The sequence below is a fragment of the Triplophysa rosa genome, linkage group LG12, assembly GCF_024868665.1.
Source record: "Triplophysa rosa linkage group LG12, Trosa_1v2, whole genome shotgun sequence".
NCBI lineage: Eukaryota > Metazoa > Chordata > Actinopteri > Cypriniformes > Nemacheilidae > Triplophysa > Triplophysa rosa.
In genome coordinates, this window is record NC_079901.1 from 19041645 (window position 1) to 19066782 (window position 25138).

Consider the following 25138-nt stretch of genomic DNA (forward strand, 5'->3'; position numbering starts at 1 on the left):
TCACAGAAGCTATTTAGTTACCCTGTTGATCCCAAACAATATCTGCCCAAACATTGAGCCGTTTTAAACTATTCTAGCATTTTGCACATGCTAGTTTTAGCTCTAGTTCATAACCTTTTCGATTAGCTATTGCCTTTGTTCTATCCTTACATAGTCCATAAAATACATAAAATGTTTAAAAGTAAATTACATAAAATCTGTAAATGTTTTTGTAAAATATGCCTTTGGAGAACATCAACCTTTCGTGTCTACTTCCAACAGCTTTGGGTATTTAGGTATCATGGTCGTATAAATGTTCCAAGTTGAGCTTGTTGGTGGTGAAACTGGTCGGATTTAAAAATAAAAAATCAAAGCATAAGCAATTAAAGCATTTTTCGTGAGGTGCGGCTAATAAAAAAATATTCAAATAATTTGTAATATAACGTATTTCTTTATATAATAATTTATAACATGTTTATAATGTAAAATATATTTTACAAGGTAGCTAAGATGTAACACTATTATCAATAAACAGTTGCTCTTGTGGGTGTTTAAAGTTTGTTTTTCGCCGGTTTGTTAGTTATAGAAATAGTGTCAGTTTACCCTTGGAGAACATGAAAACGACGGCCAATCTGTCATATTGTGATCAAAATAGATAGTTTAGACCCGCAATGTTTGTCCACCAGTCGTCGCTGGTGCCTGAAAGTTGTATAAAAATGTTAAACGCGGTATTTTTGACATTTGTATTCTACTGTATTTCTGCGTTTTATTTACATTTTTTCTATAAGTCATTTATGTTTAGCAACATTAACTCACAGTGATGAATAAAATAAAAGCATGAACCAATGTCACTTTTGAAGCATCTTTATTATGTATCTTAACTGGACAAATCAGCTAGATGTGGGCCTACAGTATAGTTTGTCATGTATTTTCGAAAATAATATGAAAATGCAAATAAGCTTGAAAAAGTAAACATTAGGTGCTGTACATTAAAATGGGGTTTGTCCAGTTTAGCTGTAAAAAACACAACCATTCAAATAATAAACACCTATTTGTCCTAGATTTTAAAAGCCTAACAAAACATACAAGACATACAAAAATATTTACTTAATATAATGTATATTTCGATACATTTATGACAGGTAGGCCTATTTGTATTGATCACAAACAGTTAAGAAAAGATCATATAGAAAAGGATTAAAACAAGATCAGCTAAACAAAAACAAACGGTTCTCTAAACTCTTTATTGTGTTATAAATAATTAAGTTATTGTGTGTATCTCAATTTCTTCTAAATGTAGAAATTTCACATGAAAATTTCACACAATAGGATAATTTCGGCGTAGCCTACACATTTATCCTTTTACGCGGTTTTAAACTTACCCCAACACCGAATGTTAGGCTGTATAACGCTACAACCCTGCGTCCTAATGTGACACACAAAATGACAAAAAAAAACTCTCTAAATATAAATATAAATATTATGGTGCATGAATAACTGAATGTTATGTAAACATTAAAAAGTACCATTTACGATATGATCACGTTACATATTGCATTCTAAAAGATGATTCAGTGTTGCCATGCCTCCTCGACTCGGTTCAGTTCAGTCCCGCATACCCCCATCGCATCCGTGACCGCATTTTTCTCGGCTTGCATAATGTATCGCGTGACTTACTAGGTTAGTAACGTGAGGGACCTGACAGAAGAGAAGGCGGCGTTGATAACGGTAGGAGGAGATTCTGCGCCGTCCTCTTCCGCGTTTTCCGGGATTTCAACCACTGTCCTGATTCGATCGTGTCTCTCCCTGCACGTTTCTACGCTCAGCCCACCCTCCCACTTAACTTAGTTGTAAAGAAAAAAAATAAATCAATTACACAGGCAACGCCGCCCGACCCCCACCTTCGCCTCATTCTCTTACCCCTTTGCAAATATCTACTACCGCCTTCCTTCTCCACATGCAGCATCGGAGTCCAGGGCCCCGGCGTACCGGCTCCAGCCATGTCGGCGAGGAATACAGCGGCTGGCGGCGGTGACGGAGCGTCGTGGGAAAAGACGGGTAATTCGCCTATTTAAAAACACCGGACGGGGCTGCTCGTGTGTTTTATTGCGTGCTTTAAACGTAGAGATATTGCGGTGCTGTGCGGAGGAGAGGGGAGCTCGCGGTGTTCCCCGCTGATTGGTTTGCGCACCCGCGTTCGCAGAGAAACTAGGTCAGTAGTTCAGTAGAGCGAACTCAAGCAAGACGAAGCAGAAGCGCGTTGGACGAGTGCTCTGAAAAACGACACACAGTGCCACACTTTGGGTTTTAACGCTACAAAACAGTATTGCGCTGGTTACATTTTGTTGTTATGTGACGGAGAAGCCCGTTTTTAAGTCTAGTATCTTGTGCCGTAGTTATTTTGCGAGGCCTTGGCAGGTTGACTGCCGTCACATTAGGTCTGCAGTGGCTATGCTAACTCGATTTTATGTCTCAAATGTAGTCATACGGGTTTCTTCGCTTGCCAGTGGTCCTTTTTGACAGCTTTCGTTTACATGTGGAGGGAAAAGTGCGGTTTATATATTGCTGGTTTCCATATTGCCAACTCAATGTTGTGTTGTTTTTTAAAAACCTCTGCACGGTAAAAAAAAAAAAAAGCGGGGCATAATGTGTATGAGTGTCTGATCCAGAAAATAAGACAAATATTCGTTTATATTTATAATATGTGCAGTGTATTGTGCGTATATGACAATAATTTACCCAGAGCTAGTATTTGAAATTCAATGTTTTTAATCCTTTTTTATTTGTTTGTTGATCGGTTATCAGAATCAGAAAGAGCTTTATTGCCAAGTATGTTTGCACATACAAGGAATTTGTTTTGGTGACAGGAGCATCCAGTACACAGAAACAGCAACAGCAGTACACAGAGACCATAACACAATAGAATACAGTACACAGATGATTTAAATAAGGGCCTATGGGTATAAAAAAAAAGAAATGCAATACAATAAACATAAGATAAAGATATAGAGAGTAAAGCTATGCTTGTATCTAAATATGTACATGTAAAAAATAAGAATAGACTGTTGTAGTACAATGTATGTTCTATATACAGCAGAATTAAATATAATTTACAGAAAAAAAGTTGTATAAATAATAGATAGTGTATTATCTGGAGGATATAATTAATATTGCACTTAATTATTATTGCACAGAGTTATTCATTTCACGATGGGTAAAAAACATTTAACTGTTCAAGAGGTAGATGGCCTGAGAGAAGAAGCTGTTTTTGTGTCTGGTTGTTTTAGTGCTCTGTAGCGCCGACCAGACGGCAGCATTGTGAAGAGATGATGGCTTGGATGTGAGAGATCCAGGGTGATTTTCTGAGCCCTTTTCCTCACTCTGGATGTATAGAGTTCTTGGAGGGTGGGCAGGGGAGCACCAATGATCTTCTCAGCAGTCCAAACCGTCCTCTGTAGTCTTCTGATGTCTGACTTTGTGGCTGAAACTGTTATTACTGACAGTAGTCTAAAAGAAAATGCATAACTTATCTGACGCGAGTGCTTCGAAATTATTTAATTGGTCAAATAGCGCCAGATAGCCCAAAAAAGTTTTTCTATATTTGGTTTATTAAATTTATTCAAACTCATTTTCTTAAACAATGTATTAATGGAAAGGTATGTAAAATGTTAAGATTTGAATTGTTGGTCACACAGATACACTTTCTGGCACACATGCATTTTCTCAGTGGACTTTGTCCCATCTGTAATGAGAGAAACTGTCTTGTGAGGTATATATGAATCATTAGTGTTGTGAGGTCATATAGTTGTGCTTGATGGCTTGTTTTCAGTGTGTGTTTCGAACCTTGTAACGTGACTGTTGTGTAATATGTAGGTCAAACTCGGCACACTTGTAGGACACGGCTGTGATGCCCACCTCTTCATCATGAGTTGCTTTCTCTCTTCAATCACTGATCATTTACACAACAAGGCTTGACACAATCTGTAGCACTAAAGCATCGGAAGTTCACAACCCTGCCTTTTATTCTTATTAAACTGTTTTAACGTAACTCGTCTGTCAGCTTGGTTTCTCTTGTGGCAGACCCCCTCCTCTTTCCTAACAGTGAAAACGTGACTGGAATGTAGGGTCTCATATGGAAAGTATGTCTCTAAGGTAACTGGCCGTAGAGTTAAAGATTCAGTGTTTTTATTTATCAGTAATATTTGTCAGTAATTTATTAAAGGCCTAAGCCTATGTGATATATTCGGATTGGCATATCGTACAAATAAATACAAATCCTGGGAAATTCCGTTGTTCAGAAAGAGCCCTGGAAACCTTATGAGGTAGCACACACAGTGTGGTTGTTTTTGTTAACATTAGTTAATAGAATAGATAACCATGAAAAATGTACAGAATATTTTAATATTGATGGTAATTTCAACATTTAATGGTGCGTGTTAAATATGTATATAATTTGTAACTGTTAACACACAATAAACTAACACATTTCTATCGACATTAACCAACATTACCAAAGACTAATAAATGCTTATATTGCTCATTGTAAGTTCATAATTGTTAGTTAATGCATTTACTAATGTTAACATATACAATCGTACTGTAAATTGTTACTATTTATGATTTTAGAGATTTGCACTTTAATGAAATTATGTTGCAAAAACATAGCACAAGATGATTTATTTTAAGGCGTTGTGAATTATTACATTTATTTATTTTAATCAAATTAATTATTTGCATAAAGCAGGGCGTTTAATTAATTAATTGTCCTGTGTTTTATTCATTACTTGGATGTTTATTATTATTTATATTAAAACACTGGATTGCATCTGCATGACTGTTTCTGAAGAGTAACATTAAAATTGATCTCATGATCTCATGTGTCATGTTATGTGTCTGTATTCCCTCTCAAATATAATAAATATGTATAACTTCATGAAGATGTTTACCATATTTAAATTCCATTCATATAGAATTTATTTTTTAAATAGAATTCCACAAGATTTTTGTGTTTCATTTGTGAGAATCTCAATGGAAACAGTCAGTTGTTGTACAGTATATGTTTGCATGTAGACCAGTGGGAAGAGGGAACCGTGTATTATAAAGATTAAATTGTTATGCTGATCACTTAAGATTGCATTTTTTTTAAATCATTGTATCGTGTGTTCCATTAGCTGTTTGAAGAGCAGCAGGGCAGTCTAAGTCTTGAGCACATATGCAATGACAGATTTATTTTTTAGAATATGGCTGTGTACGTCTTCTGTGGCTAGAAATTAAGTTGGACACACTTAGAACCTTTACCCAAAAGTTCATTGTGACAGATTATACATTAGGAGGTTAAAAAGTAAATTAACAAGACTTTTATGGGAGGAAAAGTCAGCAATATTTAAAAGCCTTGTATTTTAAAGCATTAGAATACATGTTCCGAGCTTTGAGATATTTACAAAAGAATTATTAAAAGGAAAAACAGAAATGTATCATTTCTTAACATTTTATTTGTATTCTTTAGGAGTGTTAAAAAGTGACAGATTTCTGTTTTTCCTGATTAGTCATCCAATTAAAATGACCCAATTATCAAAATAGTCATAATTAGGTTTTTTACTAATCAGTCAATAGAAAAAATGACAACCATGAAGGCAAGGCACTGTTGTATTGTGTTTGAGAAATGAGGTCATGTCTGCATAACTGGGGAAGTATTTGGGACTGGTTTTTTTTACTTCGTACATCCTACCCTTCAGATTGTTGTAGTATAGATATAACAAAATTCTGTCAAACTGAAACGAAACGTATAGATTTCCAATATGATAAAATGGATAATGTTAAACAGTGAGTTATATTCAAGATGCTTGAACAGGGTTGGTCTGTTAATGTACAATACTGACAATGTAGTGTTGGGAAGAGTTGTTGTTGTTGTGTTTTAATAAGATAATATCTTCATTAGTATTAGTAGTTTGTTTGATGTCACTTCGTTAGCTGCAATGCTTGCTTTTCTGTTCAAACAATGTATAAACATAATATGAGAGATGTGAGTCATTTTAAATGTATGCTGTTGCTTATTTTGGAAGAGGACATTTCAAACAAAACCCAAAAACGTAACAGGTACCCTTTTAACCTAAACAAAATAAAAACGTCAGAGTTACTCCCTAAATGCCTGTTTGATCATAAATATGACTAGAAAGGGATACATGAAAATAAATTTGTCGCACTCCCTACTTTCCTAAAATTAAAACAGTGCAAAACCTTTTTCAAAATATATATATTTTTAATGCCGACCCAGTCAGACCAGTATCTAGATTTGTGCTTGTATACAGCCTATACAATTTTTTCTGAAAAAAAATAAGCAAAGCAAGCATAAATTTGCAACAAATAATTTATTAGCTTCTAATTTGCAAGAATACTTTGTATACATAATGGTGCTGCTATAGTGTATAATCCAGCTATAAATTCATAATCCAACGTTTGCTGGATACTATGGCATATGATTATTAATGATTTGCAACCCAGCCTTTAGTGATGCCCCCACACTATCACAAATCGCAGGCAAATGTAACTCAATGCAGGCTCACACTGGCCTGGGGCCAGTGGACCATCCCTTCTTTCGCCATATTGGTTACTTGTTTGTCCAGCATTAAACTGGTTTAATTTACAGTTGATGGAATGCAGGTCTTTTAAAATACTACCCAGGTGTGGTGCCAAAACCGTGCCAACGTTCAATTTCAGTCAATGGAATTGCTGACCTACTTTTATGTACTGTAGTCACGTTTCTTGCACAGCGTTTGACGTAAATTAAATCGAGTTTGGGCATGTTTCTCGTGCAGCTCTATGGTAACAGCGCAACGTATGATGATTAAATAGGTCACCTTATGACATGATATTTTTCTCCCCCGTGCAAGCATACACAATTTTTCAAGTTGTTTACTTACGTTTGTGTTTTGTCTTTAGGAGATTGAGGGACCATTGTGCAATGTGTGGGTGTGAATCAGCATTTAAAATGTATAATGGGCTGATTGGGCTCTATGCATGCGTGACGTCCGCGTTTCAGGGTCAGAACCCTAGGCAGTTTCCGGTTGAGGAGACTTAAAGCAAAGAGAAATGGAAAATGAGAAAATAGTTACATTTAGCAGACGCTGTAGTACATTGCGGCGCACAGCAGTGGTATATAGAAGTGGCGTTCTACTGTATTTGAATGTTATAACGAAATGTTAACTTATGAAAGTATAATTTCAAATATGGTAGAACAGCACTTCTATATACCACTGCTGTGTGCCGCAATGTACAGCAGTACAGTAAATTTCTCTCTGCTTTAAGTCTACCCAACCGGAAACTGCCTAGGGTTCTGACCGTGAAACACACCCATTAAACTGGAAATTGTAGTGTCAGATTGTCGCCGCCATTTTTAGTCGGACGGTCAGTTGTTACAGACAATCAGAATAGTCTTCCTGCCGTGAGGCCTGGGAGAGGACAAAAACGCAGCACAAAGTGGGAACTTATTTCAGTCCAAGTGATTTTATTTTGGATAGCTGTCTCGTCACACGTGAATCCACACACTTTACCCAAAATAAGAATAAAGAAAAGAAAAAACATAACAAAAATAGTTTAAACTGACTATACAAACATTGAAAAAAAACACATGCTGTGAGCAGCAAAACCAGGCATCACGCTAGCCTCGACATTAACAAAGACATTTGCGGGCGTGGGTCTTTCTCTCGCCACACATCCACGCTTAACCAACCTTTCCTTCCTTTATCTCACCCGCACTTATACACACTTACACTTCCCACCCAAAACTAGTGGATCAAACCATCATTAGGGGTCAATAAACACTCCTTAACAAAGTGTGTACATTTGATTCAGTTACACATACACATCTCTGTACATTAGTAATGTGAACTGATGTTCATGTGATGATGCCCTCTTTGCTCATCATCACATGTAGTTTCTATAACTGTATACCTGCATGCGGGTTAACTGGCCCGATGGCTAGTGACATCAGCGTGAATAGTGAGTTTGCCTTTCTCTTGTCTGAATGACGTCACACAACCGTCATGGTTGCTAGCATGTCATCGCAAGTCACTGGAGGTCGAGGTCAAGTATCGTGAGCAAGTGAAAGACAACTTGCCATTGGGCGTGTCTATCCTACAGCCCTCATAAAACCAAATAATCCTGCGGCAGATCTTCACTCCAGTAAACGGGATTAAAAATCAGGTTGTTGCCGATCTGTTAACGACTATTTAGGTCACTGGGCCTGCAAAGCGGTGTTAAATATAGGAGCCAGGGGCACAAGCTGTGTTTGGCCTGGCCCTTTCCATTGTCGCTTAAACCTGGTGACAGTGTAGCAACACACACACACACCCGGCACCTGCACGTGTTCGTTGGCCAATACAAGGACATGTAGATGCGGTTCATGACCAGGTGAGGTGGAGTGTGTCTGTTGATCTTGGCTTAAAGCAGCAGGTGAAGCTGGCGGGAAAACAGACCGTGCTGTAAAAGCTTGATTATGAATAAGATGCTCTTCTCGTGGACTTTATGAATGGATTATGGGATGTAGCGCTTAATGGTAATAACAGATGGCAAATGTGGTGTAATTGTAGCTCTTGCTGGCGGGAGAAGCTTTCGAAACCAAGAATGAAAACGTTGACCTGCCTAAACTCAAGTTCAGTTGTAAAAGTAAGTGAAACTCAATTTTGTATAGAAATTGAAAAGCACTAAGGTTGTATGTAATGAAGAAAAAGTATTTACGTGTGCAATCTTTTTCCAATGTTTCCTCAGCGTGTAAGGTCAGGTAAACACATTAAACCGTTTTTATTGAGGAAAGGTTATGAACAGTTCAGGCAAAATCTGATCGACGCACCTATGTTTCTCCATTATCCTGGTGTGTAAAATACCTTTCTCGGTTTTCTAGTGGCTTGTTCAGTGTGCTTCTGTTTTAACAAATTTAACAATGTAATGTAAACACTGCTTTCTTGAGTTGTCACATTTTTGTAACGAGAGCCGAGGCTTTATTTTTTTCACATATCCGTCACTGTTTTGTTGCAGATGTAAATGCTTTTAAAGTGAGTGTTTGGAATCAGGGCTTTACATTTAAAAAAAATATTTTCTGTTATAGTCTGTTGGGCCAGTGGTACAAATTTATACTTGCTCTGCCAACATTTTTACAATTCTTTTTTTTTAGCATAGTATTATATATATATGCACCATTACATTTGTATTGTTACATTTTAACTAGTAGGATACTGATAACCTAATTTATGCCGTTTATAATTTGCTTTAATAGCAAATTAAAAACCTAAAATAGCGTTTTTTAAAATAGTTTAATTTGATGTAGTTGTTATCAGAAGTCATCTTTATATTTATAAACTGATTACAATTTTACAAACAGATTTTTTTACAATTAGTACATCTTATAAAAAACATACACAATAGCACTATGAATATCGATAGTCTTGATTACAAACCTACAGACAGTTGTCACTTAGTCTTGGCAATGTACATTTTAATCAAATTTTTATTTAAAAAAAAGCATTCTATATATTTTATAATTTTCCTGTTTTTATGATTTCTTAATTGAAACTACATATGAAGAGTTTGGTTCCAAAATGAGATAACGCCGTTTTTTTAATAAAAAATCATGTTTTTTATTAGGGGTGTAACGATACTTCGTATTACGATATTTCGCGATGCAAAAATGTTACGATGCGAATCGGGGATATTTTACGATATGTTTAATTCTATTCGTTCAGCGTCAAGACGCTACCTACTCTGCGCCAGCGCGTCACGTGTGCTTATCTCACATATGCGGTAGAGAGAGAAGCACAAAACACAATCTGTGTCTCCAAGTGGTTTACAAAGCGTCATCATTTCCTTCACAATCGCCGTTAAAACACAGCAAACTTGAAGCGTGACTGCAAGCGAGTCACCCCGAAACTCATTACAAAGGCAACACAAACGTTTTTAAATGCCAATGTTCATTTATCCGCTAACGTGAGCTGCTGCATAACGTGATATGCCACATAAAGTAAGCCAAAAGGAACCAGCGCTGTTCCGGTCAGAGAAGCGATGAAGTGAGTCGTACTGTATATTAAAAGATCGAATGACATGCTAAAAAACAAGTATGTGATCTGCATGATTGAAGAAATGTAATACAGTTTATGTAATATGTCTTTTTGAAAGATTTTTCTCATTCATTACTGTCTGGAGCAAAGACAGCGCAGCTTCAAAGAGACACGAGCCAATAGCACTTGAGTGTGAGCTCTGTCAGAGCGTTTCATTGGTTGAATGTACTGAATGAACACGCCCTTCACTAAACGAACGAGTCAAAATGAGATTGAATGAACTGCTACGTGTCGTTCATGGTCTAATATTCTCTGTTACAACAATGCATATCCAGTAGTTACTCAACTTTTCTGAAAAATAAAGGTAATGAGCTGGTTTAATTTAATTCCAAGGTAAAGTAAATTGTGTCGAAACAGTTAAATCTTTGTATGGAACATTTAATTACACCAGATAGATTTTAGTAGACTAATATAATGTAGATTTCGTCGACTAAAAATAGACTAAAACTATGATAAATTGGGATGACTAAAACTAAATTGCACTTTAGTCAAAAGACTGACTAAAACTAAATCAAAATTTGCTGTCAAAATTGACACTGATCATAATTCTAATTTCAGTTAAGCCTTAAAATGTTAAAATTCTTTATTAAGTTGTATGTGCAACAAAATAAGTTACTGAAAATGTTAATATTTTGAAAGTAAATGTTATTTGAATTTCAGTTTCATTTTTGAATTTTGTTCAAAATATCGAGATGTGTATCATGAACCCAGCATCGAGATATGTACCGAATCGTGAGCTGAGTGTATCGTTGTTTGTGCACCAATTACAGATGGTCTGATCCCTAGAAATCATGTTTTTCTTGTTTTATTGTGTTGAGTTATTATGGCTTAAATCAAAACAAACCAACTGCAGTTTGATTGATATGAATTGTAATGCACAATAAAAAACATACTTTTGGAACCAAACTCTTCATATAATTATAATGCAGCTAAATGTAATGTTGGCTAGATAGTATTACCTCCCTGGTATATTTAAATCAGCAAAATGTATAATATCCTTTCTTTTTTTTTTAAGTCTTATTTGTACAGGAAGCTAAAGACTGTATATAAAATTTTAGTCACATATGCCACACTGTCTGTTTCAACAAATACATCTGGAAAAACGAATGCACGCTGTGTGTTTTGCGATGTTGAAGTAGGTTGCCTGTGTTGTGCTTGGTCGAACCCAACCTCAATGCAACATCTTTACGTAGACTTTTCTGTGTCGCTTCACCTCCAAGAACCCAGTGTAAACTGGGTTTCTGGGTTTTAAGATTACACTAAAAACATAAAGTGTAACAAAAAGTATCACTCTGAATTCACAAAAAAAATCTTAGATTGTTTGTGCACCAATTACAGATGGTCTGATTCTTTAGATGTCTGTTATAAAATCAATTCCACTGTGCCCTGGTTCCAAAATATAGTACGTCATCGGACAGTGGTGTGCTCTCTTGTTGAAGTTGTGCTTTGGTATCTTCCTTTTGCTAAAATGATTTCCTTCCTCCGTCTTTGGCAGGAGATGCATTAGAGGAAGAACCTCAGGGTCTCTCTGTCTCTCTGTCTGGTTTGATGACCCCCGCCTCAGCCGCTGGCATGGCCTCTGGCATGGAGCTACCCAGAAAGAGGAAAGGCAGCATGGACATCCAGTAAGTATATTTATATACAAAAATGTAGTGATAATGTACATGTGTGATTATGAAGAGATTTTTATAGTCTCATTGTATGACTAATGTCCTCTCGTTTGGCCTGAATTCCCCATCTCAGTTTTCTGAATGAGTTCAGATGCAGTGGAAAGAGAAGTGTGTGTGGTTTGTGTATAGTGCAAGCTTAGAATCACTGCAGCATTTTATGTGTCACTTTAATCATCTCGCCACTTTGTTTCCAGGGAGACAAAATCTGCATCGAATCTAGATGAGGATATGGAGGAGGATCGGGGCAGGTACTGTGCCCATTATCAACAACTCAAAACGGCTCTTCAGATTCATGACTGTATTCATTATTTTTAACGTTGTTCATTGTTCCATTTCAGATCGGAAGGAGATGACCAGCAACTAAAAATTAAATGTATCAGGTACTTATGTATGCTAGTTTTTATTTGTGGATAACTATCACTTTGAGTTAAGGCTGCCTGATTTAGTTTCTATAGTCATTAAAACTATAAAAAAGTAATGTCCTTATTATGTGGGTTTGTACAAATTCAGATTAATAAAGTTGAGAATTATTTTCCTAGTAATTTTTACAGTATTAGGTATATTACTATATTAAGTGTATTAGGGTTGTCACAGTGCCATAAACATGTCTTACGATACTATACCAACTGAAGTATCTCGATACTAAGTAGTATCACGATGCTGTGCCATATAATTCAAATCTATACAAAAAACACAGATTTAGATTAAACATTTTGTATTTACTATAGTAAACTGTATTATACTTTGCACTAGAATATGTTGTTGTATTAACTGTAGTAATTGGATAAATTGTAGCAAATACATTTACATTTAGTCATTTGCAAATACTATAAATACTGTAGTATACTTAAATATTTACTATGATAAGACTCAAAAACACTAGTATCTATGAGTTTTAGTAGTTTACTGTAGTAAATACTAAAGTACACTAGATCATTTTTCACGTAGGAACTAATTCAAATGTTGGACAAATTTAATTGATACAGCAGTCTTTATAAAAGGAAATATTAGGCTTACTTTAAATGCAGAACTAAAACGGCCAGTAGGTGGCGTCAATTTTCCACAGAGTTAGTGAATCATTTAACCAACTCGTTCAAATCGCCAATTTGAATCTTTAACTCGTCCGAGACATTCAAAACACACATTCATTTTGGAGATAAACACCGCAAAAAGGCAGATGCAAGTGTTCAAATAAATATCAATGCGCATATGCAACATTAACTACGGTACTACGATACTACCGTTTCAAAAATAGAGAGGCATCGCGGGTATTTTGAAACTTTAGCATCGCGATGCTGGTACACCGTGCAACCCTAAAGTGTATTGTGTATATTCATACCTTGTAAACAAACATACAAGCTCCTTAGTGAAACCAGACATTATTATTTATCAATACGTTTGTACGTTTTTTTTATTATTATATACGGTCAAACTCAGCAGAAAGTTTAATTGTACACAATTTTTACACTCACAAAATGATGTTCATTTTTAACACATTTTGTGTTGATTTGAAAAATCAAAAAAGTCTCATTGGGAATTGTAGGGAACCTCACAGTCAAATAGAGAAACGACGACGAGATAAGATGAATAACCTGATCGACGAGTTGGCGGCGATGATTCCCACCTGTAACCCCATGTCCCGCAAGCTTGACAAACTCACTGTGTTACGAATGGCTGTCCAGCATCTCAAATCGCTCAAAGGTACCTGTTACTGTCTTTACTGCTAGCATGGACTAGTCAAGCATACCTTTTGATGCTAAACTGTGACGGATGTTGTTAAATATAATGTTTTTCAGGGGCGACCAGCTCCTTTGCAGAAGCCAATTACAAACCTGCGTTCCTTCCTGATGATGAGCTGAAACACCTTGTTCTGAGGGTAAATGTACTTGTACTGTAGTATTTTTTGGGGGAAATTAAGGCGAATTTATGAGCTGTGTGAATATAAATAATGTATTTCATATAAATAGGTCATTTTGACTGTGTCTTGTGGAATTACCAAATCAATTCTAAATGACTTCCTTCTTTGTCCAGGCTGCAGATGGATTTCTCTTTGTGGTTGGCTGTGACCGTGGAAAAATAGTCTTCGTCTCGGAGTCGGTTTCTAAAATCCTCAACTACAGTCGGGTAGGAGAGTTTGACTATACTTAAAGGGATAGTTCACCCAAAATAAATATATATATATATATTTACCCTCATGACGCCCAATTACTGTATATGACTCTTTTCTTCAAAGAAGATACTTTGAGAAATGTCTCAGTGGTTTTGTGTCCATACAAAGTTAGTGGGGCCCAGTGTTGTTCGGTTACCAACATTCTTCAAAATATCTTCGTTTGTGTTCTGCAGCAGAAAGAAAGTCATACAGGTTTGAAATGAGTAAATGAAAGCGTTTATATTTTTGGGTGAACTATCCCTTTAAGTGATACTTTTTAAACAAAATAAAACAATGTCTTGAAAATACTTACCATTTGACTATTTAAAAAAAAAAAAAATTTGAAAGTAGTTACCCTTTGACTAGTATTTGAGAGTAATTTCAAGCAACTCTTTTGATCTGCAGACAGTGTATTTTAATGTTTTAAAAAAAACATTTGATTGTTTCCTGATGATAAATGATTCAGCTAATGACAGCATATGAGTAAGCAGTGGGCATGTGGCTCATCCGATCGTTTATCTCCACAGACGGAGTTGATCGGACAGAGCCTTTTTGATTACGTTCACCCCAAGGATATTGGGAAAGTAAAGGAACAGCTGTCCGCATCTGAGCTCTACCCGCGAGAGCGCCTCATAGACGCCAAAAGTATTGTGTGGCATATTTAACTGTTGTGTGACATGCTAATTAACCGTTTTGTGAATGCAAATCTTGGATCTGCTTAGTGAATGTGAATAAGTGTATATCCACGGCCACCCTCTGTTTTACATTAACTGTGTGTGTGTGTGTGTGTGTGTAGCTGGGTTACAGGTGCAGGCTGAGCTTCCTGTCAGTGTTGCTCGGCTCTGCTCCGGGGCGCGGCGTTCCTTCTTCTGTCGAATGAAGTACAACAAAGTTACCGTCAAAGAGGAGAAGGGTTTTCAGGCTGCTGGCTCAAAAAAGAAAGGTCAGTAACATCAACACAGTAAGTCTCTTATAATTTTGAATTTCTTGTTCGTAAACCTGTTTCTGTTCACCAATGGTGATATTAAGTGAATCGAACAAGAATTAGTTGTCTTTGGCTAATACAATGAAACCTGTTGCTCCACTTTGGTGTTTAGAAGAAATGTAAATTAAGGAGCAAGAAATTAAATAAAGGTGAAATGTTTCAAAGCAACAACATAAATAAACATTACTGCGTGCTTTTGTGGCATGAACGTAACTTCCGCCACACACAAAGAATAGAGTTCTTGCATTTTATTTATGATAATTCCGAAACAAAAGAAAGCAAGAAGAACCGTTGCTTGGCTTAACTTGTCTCTCCAATATTTTAAATTTAGACTGTGATACCAAGTTCAACCGCTAGATGTCAATGTACCATAAGGCTTCTTCAAATGCAAAAGTTATGCAATTATTATTCATTAAAATAATAATTTAATTAATATGAATATGAATTAAATTAATTATAAATCGTTCTATTATTAGCCATTAGCCAGACCAATAAACAAACACAGACCGGAAGTTAACTTCGGGCCAGGCGCGGTCGTCCGATACCGTCTATTGTTTGCTTTAGACGACCAGATGGTATCAATGAACGGTAAACATTTTATCCCTTCTTACCAAGGCCCTATGGGTTTTTGTGACAGCTTTGTAATCTCTTTCATTCCATGGTGCCCTCTGGTGGTCTGGAGGCAAGACAAATATCAAGTATGTTTATGCACCTGTGGTTCCAGACTTTAGAGAAAGAAAGTATGTGTCTAGTGGAGTAGGTATGCAGGCTTTCATTTTGGAAAATGTTAAGGATTGCAACTTCAACATGCATACTAAACAAAAACATTTTACGGATATGTACCTTTTCCATATTCTTAACCCACTATTAGAACTCAAATTTTGTTTTACATTTAAGCTTAACCACATTTCACAATTACCTCAATTTTGGATTTAAAAACATATTTAAAATAATTGGTCCGTTTCCTTCAGCTCATGTTTTTTATATTTAATCTTGCAAATCTCAAAGGGAGAAAATGCACACCTTTCTCTTCATCTTCAACACATAGTGGAACATTTGGCATTGTAAATTGACTCTAGTTTGACGCCATGTGATTGACTGTCTGCCCCAACAGAGTCGCAGCGGTACTGTACTGTGCACTGCACGGGCTACATGCGCACCTGGCCCACACGCCAGCTTGGCACAGAGGGAGAGGCAGAGGCGGACAAAGACAGCGCCTACTTTAGCTGCTTGGTCGCGGTTGGCCGTGTGCACCCCCACACCCTCCCTCAGGCCAATGGCGAGATCAAGGTCAAGCCAACCGAATTTGTCACCCGCTATGCCATGGATGGCAAATTCACCTTTGTGGATCAACGGTATGTTGACTCTTGATTTCAGCAGACTGCAGTATGTTCTTTTCAAACTGTATGTTAGTTATTGGGAGACTTTGATGTTTTGCATAACATTCTTTAGCTTGTACTGATCAGGCCACTTTTTTTCACAGATTTACCAAAAAATCCACAATATTTGTTGTAGCCTCTTTTGTTTGTGTTCTCTTCCAACATCACGTTTTATGATGTTTGTAGCACAGCAATGCAATTCTTTGTAAAAGAAACATTGCCAATATCTGATTTCTCTTACCAGTGTTGCTGTTTTTCACATTGAAGACTTTTGAACGGAACCATTTTGATGAATCGGATTAAACATACTTTTACATTTAATTAGTCCTTTATTGCAGTTAAATGTGAAGAGTATAAAGCTGAAGTGTAAATTATCCAATAACTTTTTTTAATAACAATAATGGCTTTTAAAAAGGGTATCTCGCATAAACTTTCAAGGTTTCTAAAGCGAGTTTTCTATTGGTTGTCAAATAGACAACCAATGCATATAAAGTAATGAGAAAATATTGTAACATGGAAAAAATGACAAGCATCACCTTTAAACTTAAAGTGAAAAATATGATGAATAATAATTCTCCACTCATTCCACACAGAGCCACCACCGTTCTGGGTTATTTGCCCCAGGAGCTGCTAGGCACATCGTGCTATGAATTCTTCCATCAGGACGACCTGCCACATTTGGCAGATAGACACAGAAAAGGTACACTTCAAAATTATTTCCCATTAAAATGATACCCACAAAAAATATAAATTCTGTGTTGTTTACTTACCCTCACGCTTTATGACTTTCTTGTGTAGAACACAAAAACAGCAGCAGAATGTCCATATGCTTTTTTTTCTGAATAAAAGTGGATGTGGACCAGGGACAACTGTGGTCACCATTCACTTTTATTCAAGTCCAAGCTGCTGTTTGCTTGATTACTCATTTTAAATCATATAGGTCAACATAAGGGAGTAAATTATGACAGAATTATTTTTTTTGTGAACAATATAAAGACAGAGTGTATAAACATGCTGGGCAGATTTCTAAAGAGATTTGTAAAGAGAACACAAATCCTCATCGGCCATCATTATTCATTAGTTTATTACTGAAGAACAATAGAACAGCTACTGTATTGATGGCAAGGCCAGTTCCTTAGACAGAACATAATGGAATACTATTCAATGACATTCCAAATATAACTAGAAGTGCTTAAATAACTTTTAAAGGACTAGGTTACCCCACATTTAAAAACAATCTGTGGTTGTTTACTCACCCCTATTTTGTTTTAAACCAATATGACTTTCTTGTGTGGGAAAAACAAGAGGAGAAGTTTCATAGAATGTTGATGCATTTTTATACGTACAATGTAAGTGAATGGTGACTGAGGCTGTCAGTCAGTAACATTCTGCCTTGTATCTCCTTTTGTGTTCCACGGAAGAAAGAAAGTCATATAGGTTTGGAACAACACAAGGGTGAGTAAATAATGACACAATATTTATTTTTGGGTAAACCAAGTAAATATGTATGCTGTTTCATACATAGAATGCTGTTCATGTAACTTGCATCTTGGTCTCTCTCCAGTGCTGCGGAGTAAAGAGAAGATCGAGACAAATTGCTATAAGTTTAAAACGAAACATGGCTCTTTTGTCACCTTACAAAGTCAGTGGTTTAGTTTTATAAATCCCTGGACCAAAGAAGTAGAATACATAGTGTCAACCAATACGGTTATATCGTAAGTACCAGCATCTCTTGTTTGCTATTACATGATTTTAATGAATCTGTACTGACGCCCGAGTTGTACGGCAGTTAAGATAACAGATTCTTTTCGGACTGTTTTCCCAACTGACTCAGCGATAAAAGTAATCCAGGTGGATCAGGGGATAAAGCCGAGCAGCCTAGCAGTTCTAAGGCCTCAGAAGGTACGTGTTGTAAATATGTTGTGCTTCTAGGTGTGCACATTACATTTGTAATGTTCCGGGATAGCCTTACTACTGTGTAGATATCTATTTCTCAAATGCCAGAAAAGTATGTTTCAATATCATTTGATTTGTGTATAAATCACAATTATACACTGCACGTGTGTCCAATGTGATTTTGTTTGTTTTGCTTCAAAGATGATGCCAAGAAGTCCCAGCATGTTCCAATCATCCCGGGTATCTCCAGTGCATCAGGCACCATGATTTATGCTGGCTCCATAGGGACCCAAATCGCCAATGAGATAATGGACTACAATAGGTAAAACAACTGTTTCTTTCCTTTATTGTACTTATAAAGCCAAGAAATGGGTTGGTCCAACACAGACTAGAACGTTATAAAAATTGTAGTTTTCCAAATCCCTACATGGCTTGTGATGTCACACTGTTTGCTTAAGGATGAACTCCTCACCATCCAGCGGCAACACAAGTCCGTTCAGTTTACCACAGGACAAGTCTCCACTGGCACAGACCAGCAGCAACGTAAGTCCACACAACAAGATGTTTAAAAAATGAGCTTTGCTAGTGTCGACCTTTGTTGCCCCATTCTGACACTACAGTGCTCCTAGTGCTTTAAGGTGCCAAACGGGGAAGCAACAGACATGGAGATACCTGGAAAGTCGAGCACGGAGGAGGGAGCACGGGGTGGTGAAAATCTCATGGGTAGATGTTACGTCATTCTGCCATTTTTAGTTGAAGTTGATTTCAGTTTTTTTTATTTGGCAGACCATGCAGTGATGTGAGTGGATTACAGTTAGACCTTACAGACATGTTTGAGTTGAAGTTCACCAGGAAAAAATACATTTTGAATAATGTCGTTCCTAACCGTTTTGTTCCTAGCTCTCACCATGTTTTACTTAAGTTTTCTTTCTTATTCTCATTACTATTTTAATTGCTCGTTTAAATTCAGTAATGTAGTTATGAAAACTACAAAATGAGTTTTTAATAAAACTATTCAAAATAATGATGTAATACACAAAATAAAAAATTAAGCAAATTATTTCTGCGCCACAAGCAATATTGACTTTTTTAAAGTGATAGTTCACACAAAAACAAAAATTCTGTCATCATTTACTCACCATCATGTCATTTCAAACTTGTATGACTTTCTTTTCCCCGCAGAACACAAAAGGACGATATTTTGAAGAAAATTGGCAACCGAACAGCACCGGCACCCATTCACTTCTATTGTATGGACACAAAACCAATGCAAGTGAATGGGTGCTGGCTAACAACATTTTTCAAAATATCTTCATTTGTGTTCTGCAGAAGAAAGAAAGTCATACAGGTTTGTAATGACGAGTAAATGATTACAGAATTTTCATTTTAAATCAGATTTTCGAAATACTCGGTCAAACAAGCAGACATATGCTATTAGTTAATGAAGGTAATTAGTACCTTTAAATTTTAGGTTTTGGCAACCATGTGCATATTCCTTTAATTCATTAAAACAATAATTCATTGTCTACTTCTGTTCGTGTCCTTCAGAAGCAAGCTCTCAGTTGGATCTGGAGGGGGTCCCGGGGTTGAGCGCTCTGAGCACCGATGAGGCAGCCATGGCCGTCATTATGAACTTACTTGAGACCGATGCCAACCTGGGTGAGGCTGTGGACTTTGATGAGATGCACTGGTCTCTGTGAGCACAGCTCCAGCTTTTTTTTCAGCTTATCCGGAGATTTCAAACCATTCATTCACTTTCACCGGGCAGCAGGCCTTTGACTGTCCTATTGCTTTTATGTTTTTAATTTATTAGTATTTTTTAATACATCTGGACTGCGTGGCAGATCATCTGATGGCTAACCCTTGAATATCAGAATGTGGAGGAACTCAAGAGTTTGTAAGAGGGACTCTTTGGGTCTCTCGGAGCTGAATACCTTAAGCAACAGGACCAGGTTTTATTTGGTCTGGTGTGCAGTTTCTTCATCTCAGCTCTGAGGTCACTTCTGTCCCCTTGGCACGGATCGAGGAGAGACATACTTGGCCTGGCTCGTCGTGTTGAGAAAAACATGCCTCTGCCAATAAGGCAAAAACGATCCAGTGGTGTCAGGATTTCAAAACAATTTCCTTAGTCACTCAACACTTGAACTGTGTACTGATGCTTTAAAGCAAAGCTGGATTCTTTTTCTTTCTTTTTAAGAAAATGTGACTCCTTTGGCAGGGGAAGCCTGGTAGTTATTTGACCGTTTTAAAGCAGAAAGCGTCTTGAATTCAATGTTTTAAAATGAACAACAGTGTGTGGTTTTATTGCTGAGCGCTTGTGGTCAAACAGAAGTACTTGAAAGACTTTAGAAACATGAAAATTGAGGATCACCGTTAGGCCTGACAATTTCTTTTCCTCCGTCTACAAACCTGTGTGTGAATATGTGCATTTCCCTTAGACTGCCCTGCTGCTCTTCAAACAGTGTGATAGAGTCATGTCGATCTGCTGTTGTGAAGGAATTAGGGGTGTAACGATACTTCGTATTACGATATTTCGCGATGCAAAACTGTTACGATGCGCATCGTAGAGAGATGGGGATATTTTACGATATGTTTAATTCTATTCGTTCAGCGTCAAGACGCTACCTACTCTGCGCCAGCGCGTCACGTGTGCTTCAGAGAGAAGCACAAGACACAATCTGTGTCCAAGTGGTTTACAAAGCGTCATAATTTCCTTCACAATCGCCGTTAAAACACAGCAAACTTGAAGCGTGACTGCAGGCGAGTCACCCCGAAACTCATTACAAAGGCAACACAAACGTTTTTAAATGCCAATGTTCATTTATCCGCTAACGTGAGCTGCTGCATAACGTGATATGCCACATAAAGTAAGCCAAAAGAAACCAGCGCTGTTCCGGTCAGAGAAGCGATGAAGTGAGTCGTACTGTATATTAAAAGATCGAATGACATGCTAAAAAACAAGTATGTGATCTGCATGATTGAAGAAATGTAATACAGTTTATGTAATGTCTTTTTGAAAGATTTTTCTCATTCATTACTGTCTGGAGCAAAGACAGCGCAGCTCCAAAGAGACACGAGCCAATAGCACTTGAGTGTGAGCTCTGTCAGAGCGTTTCATTGGTTGAATGTACTGAATGAACACGCCCTTCACTGAACGAACGAGTCAATTGAGTCAAAATGAGACTGAATGAACTGCTACGTGTCGTTCATGGTCTAATATTCTCTGTGTTACAACAATGCATATCCAGTAGTTACTCAAAAAAAGGTAATGAGCTGGTTTAATTTAATTCCAAGGTAAAGTCAATTATGTCGAAACAGTTCAATCTTTGTATGGAACATTTAATTACACCAATTAAATGAGTTAATCCAGATAGATTTTAGTAGACTAATATAATGTAGATTTCATCGACTAAAACTATGATAAATTAAGATGACTAAAACTAAATTGCATTTTAGTCAAAAGACTATGACTAAAACTAAATCAAAATTTGCTGTCAAAATTGACACTGATCTTAATTCTAATTTCAGTTAAGCCTTAAAATGTTAAAATTCTTTATTAAGTTGTATGTGCAACAAAATAAGTTACACTGAAATTGTTAATATTTTGAAAATAAATGTTATTTGAGTTTCAGTTTCATTTTTGAGTTTTGTTCAAAATATCGAGATGTGTATCGTATCGTGAACCCAGCATCGAGATATGTACCGAATCGTGAGCTGAGTGTATCGTTACACCCCTAGAAGGAACGTTTGGATGAGATGAGATGGGCTCACAGAAGCGCTAAGTTGGCCACAAATAAGGGCAGGGTTTCTCAGGGAACTATACTGCGTGGAAAAAAACCTTGAAATCCTTTATTAAAAATAAGCCAAGAACCAATTGTTTGAGCTCTGATAGTGTTAACATGGTGTTAATGACTTGTTCAGGGGTTCATTTCATCGTCATTCGTTCTTTTGAGTGTTGTCTGAACTCTGCATCTTGGGAATTCATCATCCCATTTCATAGATGGGAATATCTAATTTGGGAAATTGCTAAACTGAACTTCAAAATGCTAACATAAGCACTTTTTGTTGGGATAAAGCAGTATAGTGATGAGGAGAGATGATTCGATATATTTTTCAAGCTGTTAGCTTCAAGCGGTAGGCTAATACACATTTTAACTCTAGTCACTAAGGCATCCTGCGTAAAGAATACTTTACAGCATCTAAAATGGGGAGATCTGTCATTTAGTCACCCTCACGTTGTTCTAAGCTAATGACTTTTACACTGACATTTTTTGTGTTCCTTGGAAGAGCATTGCTCATTTCCATATAGCAAAAGAGTGTAATGAGAAGAATTCTGTACAACTTGCACATTATTCAAGATGTTAGTCCGAATCCCTCCCCTTATAGCTTTCAAGTTTTAGGAAACTTCTAATACATTCATTGGGTTTATCTATGGTATCTTTATGGATCTTTGTTGTCCTTTATGGAGCTTAATAGCTTGTATGGAAAGTAAAATATATTGCATTTGTGTTCCACTGAGGGACGAATTTTCACTTGTTGGTGAAATATTTCTTGTACTTACCACAGAAGACCTTATAACGTGTTTTCAGGATTTTATATTCACAATGTGTGATTTTTTTTACCTGATTAGAAACATACTTAAAAAAATTATACGCCTTGGCAAATGAGCAAAATGATCTTGTTGTAATTGTCCTTTTTTGTAATAATAATTCCCTGACTTCAGCATTGGAGGATGACTGAGATACTGATTTTCTCTGTATTTTTTGTTCATGTTCTTCTAAAACACCATCATCTGATTTGTCCAGGAAACTCACCGATTCACATTTCAGCACGGCTTTGTCAGAACTTTTTCTTTTGAAAGATGAGCATTACTAAACTGATTTACTGTGATTGTGCAGACGTGCCACAGGAGTGCAATGGCCTTGCACAAAGAAAGGTGTGATTCTTACCAATATGCCAAAGTAATTTGACCACAGAGATATTTTGAGCACCCTTAACTCTCAGCTGCCCTGTGCTGTCAGACGTTGTGTAATTATGTGGCAATGATGTGAGCTGCTTTTAAAAAGGTCTTCATGTCATCTTGTGTGTTGCCACATGCTTCCGAGAGCTTACTTGAAGAAACCAACCCGCTCTACCCGACTGCATAAAACGCAGCAAGATGACACTGCACCTCTTCGATTTTTATCACCTCCTTTTCCTATCCCAGACGGCTTTGCAAACAAATACATTATTCACACATATAATGGGTATTTCCTTAAACCTGACTGAAATTTAATGGATTCACGTGTAAGGGCTTGTCACACAGCAGGCTAGATGTACTAGCCGATCAGAATTCTGGTTTTGATTGGGCGGTTGTGGCCTTAAAGGGACAGTTCACCCACAAACAAAATTCTCTCATCATTTACTCGCCCCAAATCTGTATACATTTCTTTGTTGTGATGAACACAGAGAAAGATATTTGGAAGAATGCTTGTAACCAAACACTTCTTGGCCACCAATGACTACCATAGTAGGACAAATTACAATGGTAGTCAAAAGGGCCCCAGAACTGTTTGCGTTTCTACATTCTTCAAAATATGTTTAACAGAACGAAGATATTTATAATGCAATTTTTCCATGGTAGTCAATGGTGGCAAAGAACTGTTTGGTTACAAGCATTCTCCAAATGTCCTTCTCTGTGTTCATCAGTACAAAGAAATGTATACAGATTTGTAACAACTTGAGAGTGAGTAAATGATGACAGAATGTTCATTTTTGGGTGAACTGTTCCTTTAAGCACAGGAACAGGCTCTACCCAAAACTCTTAATAAAGAAGCTAAAAGGGTTCTTCAGTGATAAGTGATTTCTTGGTTCCCCAAAGATCCTTTCAATCAAAGCTAAATATTATGTAGTTTGTGACTTTATAGTCTGATGATTTACCTTTTATTTTTAAGAGTGAACTGTACAAGCTGTGCCATATCTGCAGGCCGGTCCCATAAAGGGGTCATTTTTTCATTTGAATCTGCATTTCATGCATCTCTCCATAATGTTTTGGTTTTGAATGTGACTGTTCTGTTTGGAGTGTCATTCTTTATTTGCACTTGGCAGACATCAAGTACTGTACTGTAGGTTAGAACCACAGACCTTGTCTTCTCGCACTCTTGTCCTCATTCCAGTCTCAATTTGTGCAGCCTAAACAATGTCTTGATTTTTATGTTGTTCCAGTAATATGCATGCATGCCTTTTTGTGTACCCTTTGCTTTCTCTTCGTCACTCTTGTTTGTTACCTGAAGGTATCGGATAAAGGTTTTTGCCTTATAAGACAGACAAAGACTTGTTCTTTTTTTCTAGTTTGTTTCTGTCTGTCTTGAGTGTGTGATGAGAGAATCTGAAGACTGTTCATCTACTGGGTTTAGTCAGTTAATGGTTTATCGTGTTTGGGGAGCAGCCGTTGGGTTAAGCCGCAGATCTGCATGACCCCCTTTGTTTTCTGCTTGTGTCCTCCCCCCGTTTGTTATGGAGCATCTGTATGACGCCATCGCTGCTGCTGTCTACAAGTCTGGTTTGTAGCAGATAATCTGTCTCTACGGACCGACATGTAAAAAGAATCTTAAATAAACAACAACATTAGTTTCTTGTAAATGTGTCTTTCATGTGTATGACAAATCTGGACTATCACAATATTTACAGAATGTTTGCATGGTTTTATTTTCCCTCATGTGGTTCAAAATCTGTATGACACTTTCTTCTGTGAAACACGCAAGATATTTTTTATAAGTTTCTCAGTGCGATTTGGTTACCAACGTTCTTCAAAATATATTTTGTGTTCAGCAGAAGTAAGTCATACAGGTTGAAAGGACAAGAGGGAGAGTAAATGATGGAAGAGTTTTAATTTTAGGGTGAATTATCTCTTACCCAGAACTAGAACAGCTTAACCAAAGTGGGTAAATTGAGAGCAATGCGGATTAAGATGCTGATGAATCTAGATAACC

At 36.9% G+C, this 25138-nt stretch overlaps 1 protein-coding gene across 5 annotated transcripts; it reads left to right on the forward strand.

Moving 5' to 3' along the window:
• The first annotated feature begins 1683 nt into the window (after nt 1-1683).
• bmal2 (basic helix-loop-helix ARNT like 2) lies at nt 1684-24782 on the forward strand. Of its 5 annotated transcripts, none has more exons than XM_057347889.1 (19): nt 2205-4131; nt 8568-8643; nt 11584-11713; nt 11953-12006; nt 12097-12138; nt 13302-13459; nt 13555-13634; nt 13790-13882; nt 14435-14552; nt 14704-14850; nt 16007-16247; nt 16865-16971; nt 17697-17726; nt 17836-17986; nt 18106-18173; nt 18369-18489; nt 18626-18710; nt 18806-18890; nt 19716-24782. In XM_057347889.1, the coding sequence occupies exons 3-19, from the start codon at nt 11637-11639 to the stop codon at nt 19865-19867; spliced, it is 1809 nt and encodes a 602-aa protein (XP_057203872.1). In that variant the 5' UTR covers nt 2205-4131; nt 8568-8643; nt 11584-11636; the 3' UTR covers nt 19868-24782. The 5 variants fall into 5 exon arrangements, with proteins under 5 accessions (XP_057203868.1, XP_057203867.1, XP_057203869.1 ...); XM_057347888.1 differs by lacking the exon at nt 2205-4131 and adding an exon at nt 7260-8388; XM_057347885.1 differs by lacking the exons at nt 2205-4131; nt 8568-8643 and adding an exon at nt 1684-2037 and having other exon boundaries at nt 19719-24782.
• Nucleotides 24783-25138: the final 356 nt, after the last annotated feature.

What these genes read in the sequence shown, in the direction of transcription:
- bmal2 (XM_057347884.1), top strand. Translation starts at nt 1,980, where the DNA reads ATGTCGGCGAGGAATACAGCGGCTGGCGGCGGTGACGGAGCGTCGTGG. An exon ending in AGCGTCGTGGGAAAAGACGG is followed by an intron (nt 2,038 to 11,583) that starts GTAATTCGCCTA and finishes CGTCTTTGGCAG; the next exon opens with GAGATGCATTAGAGGAAGAA. An exon ending in TGAAACACCTTGTTCTGAGG is followed by an intron (nt 13,635 to 13,789) that starts GTAAATGTACTT and finishes TTCTTTGTCCAG; the next exon opens with GCTGCAGATGGATTTCTCTT.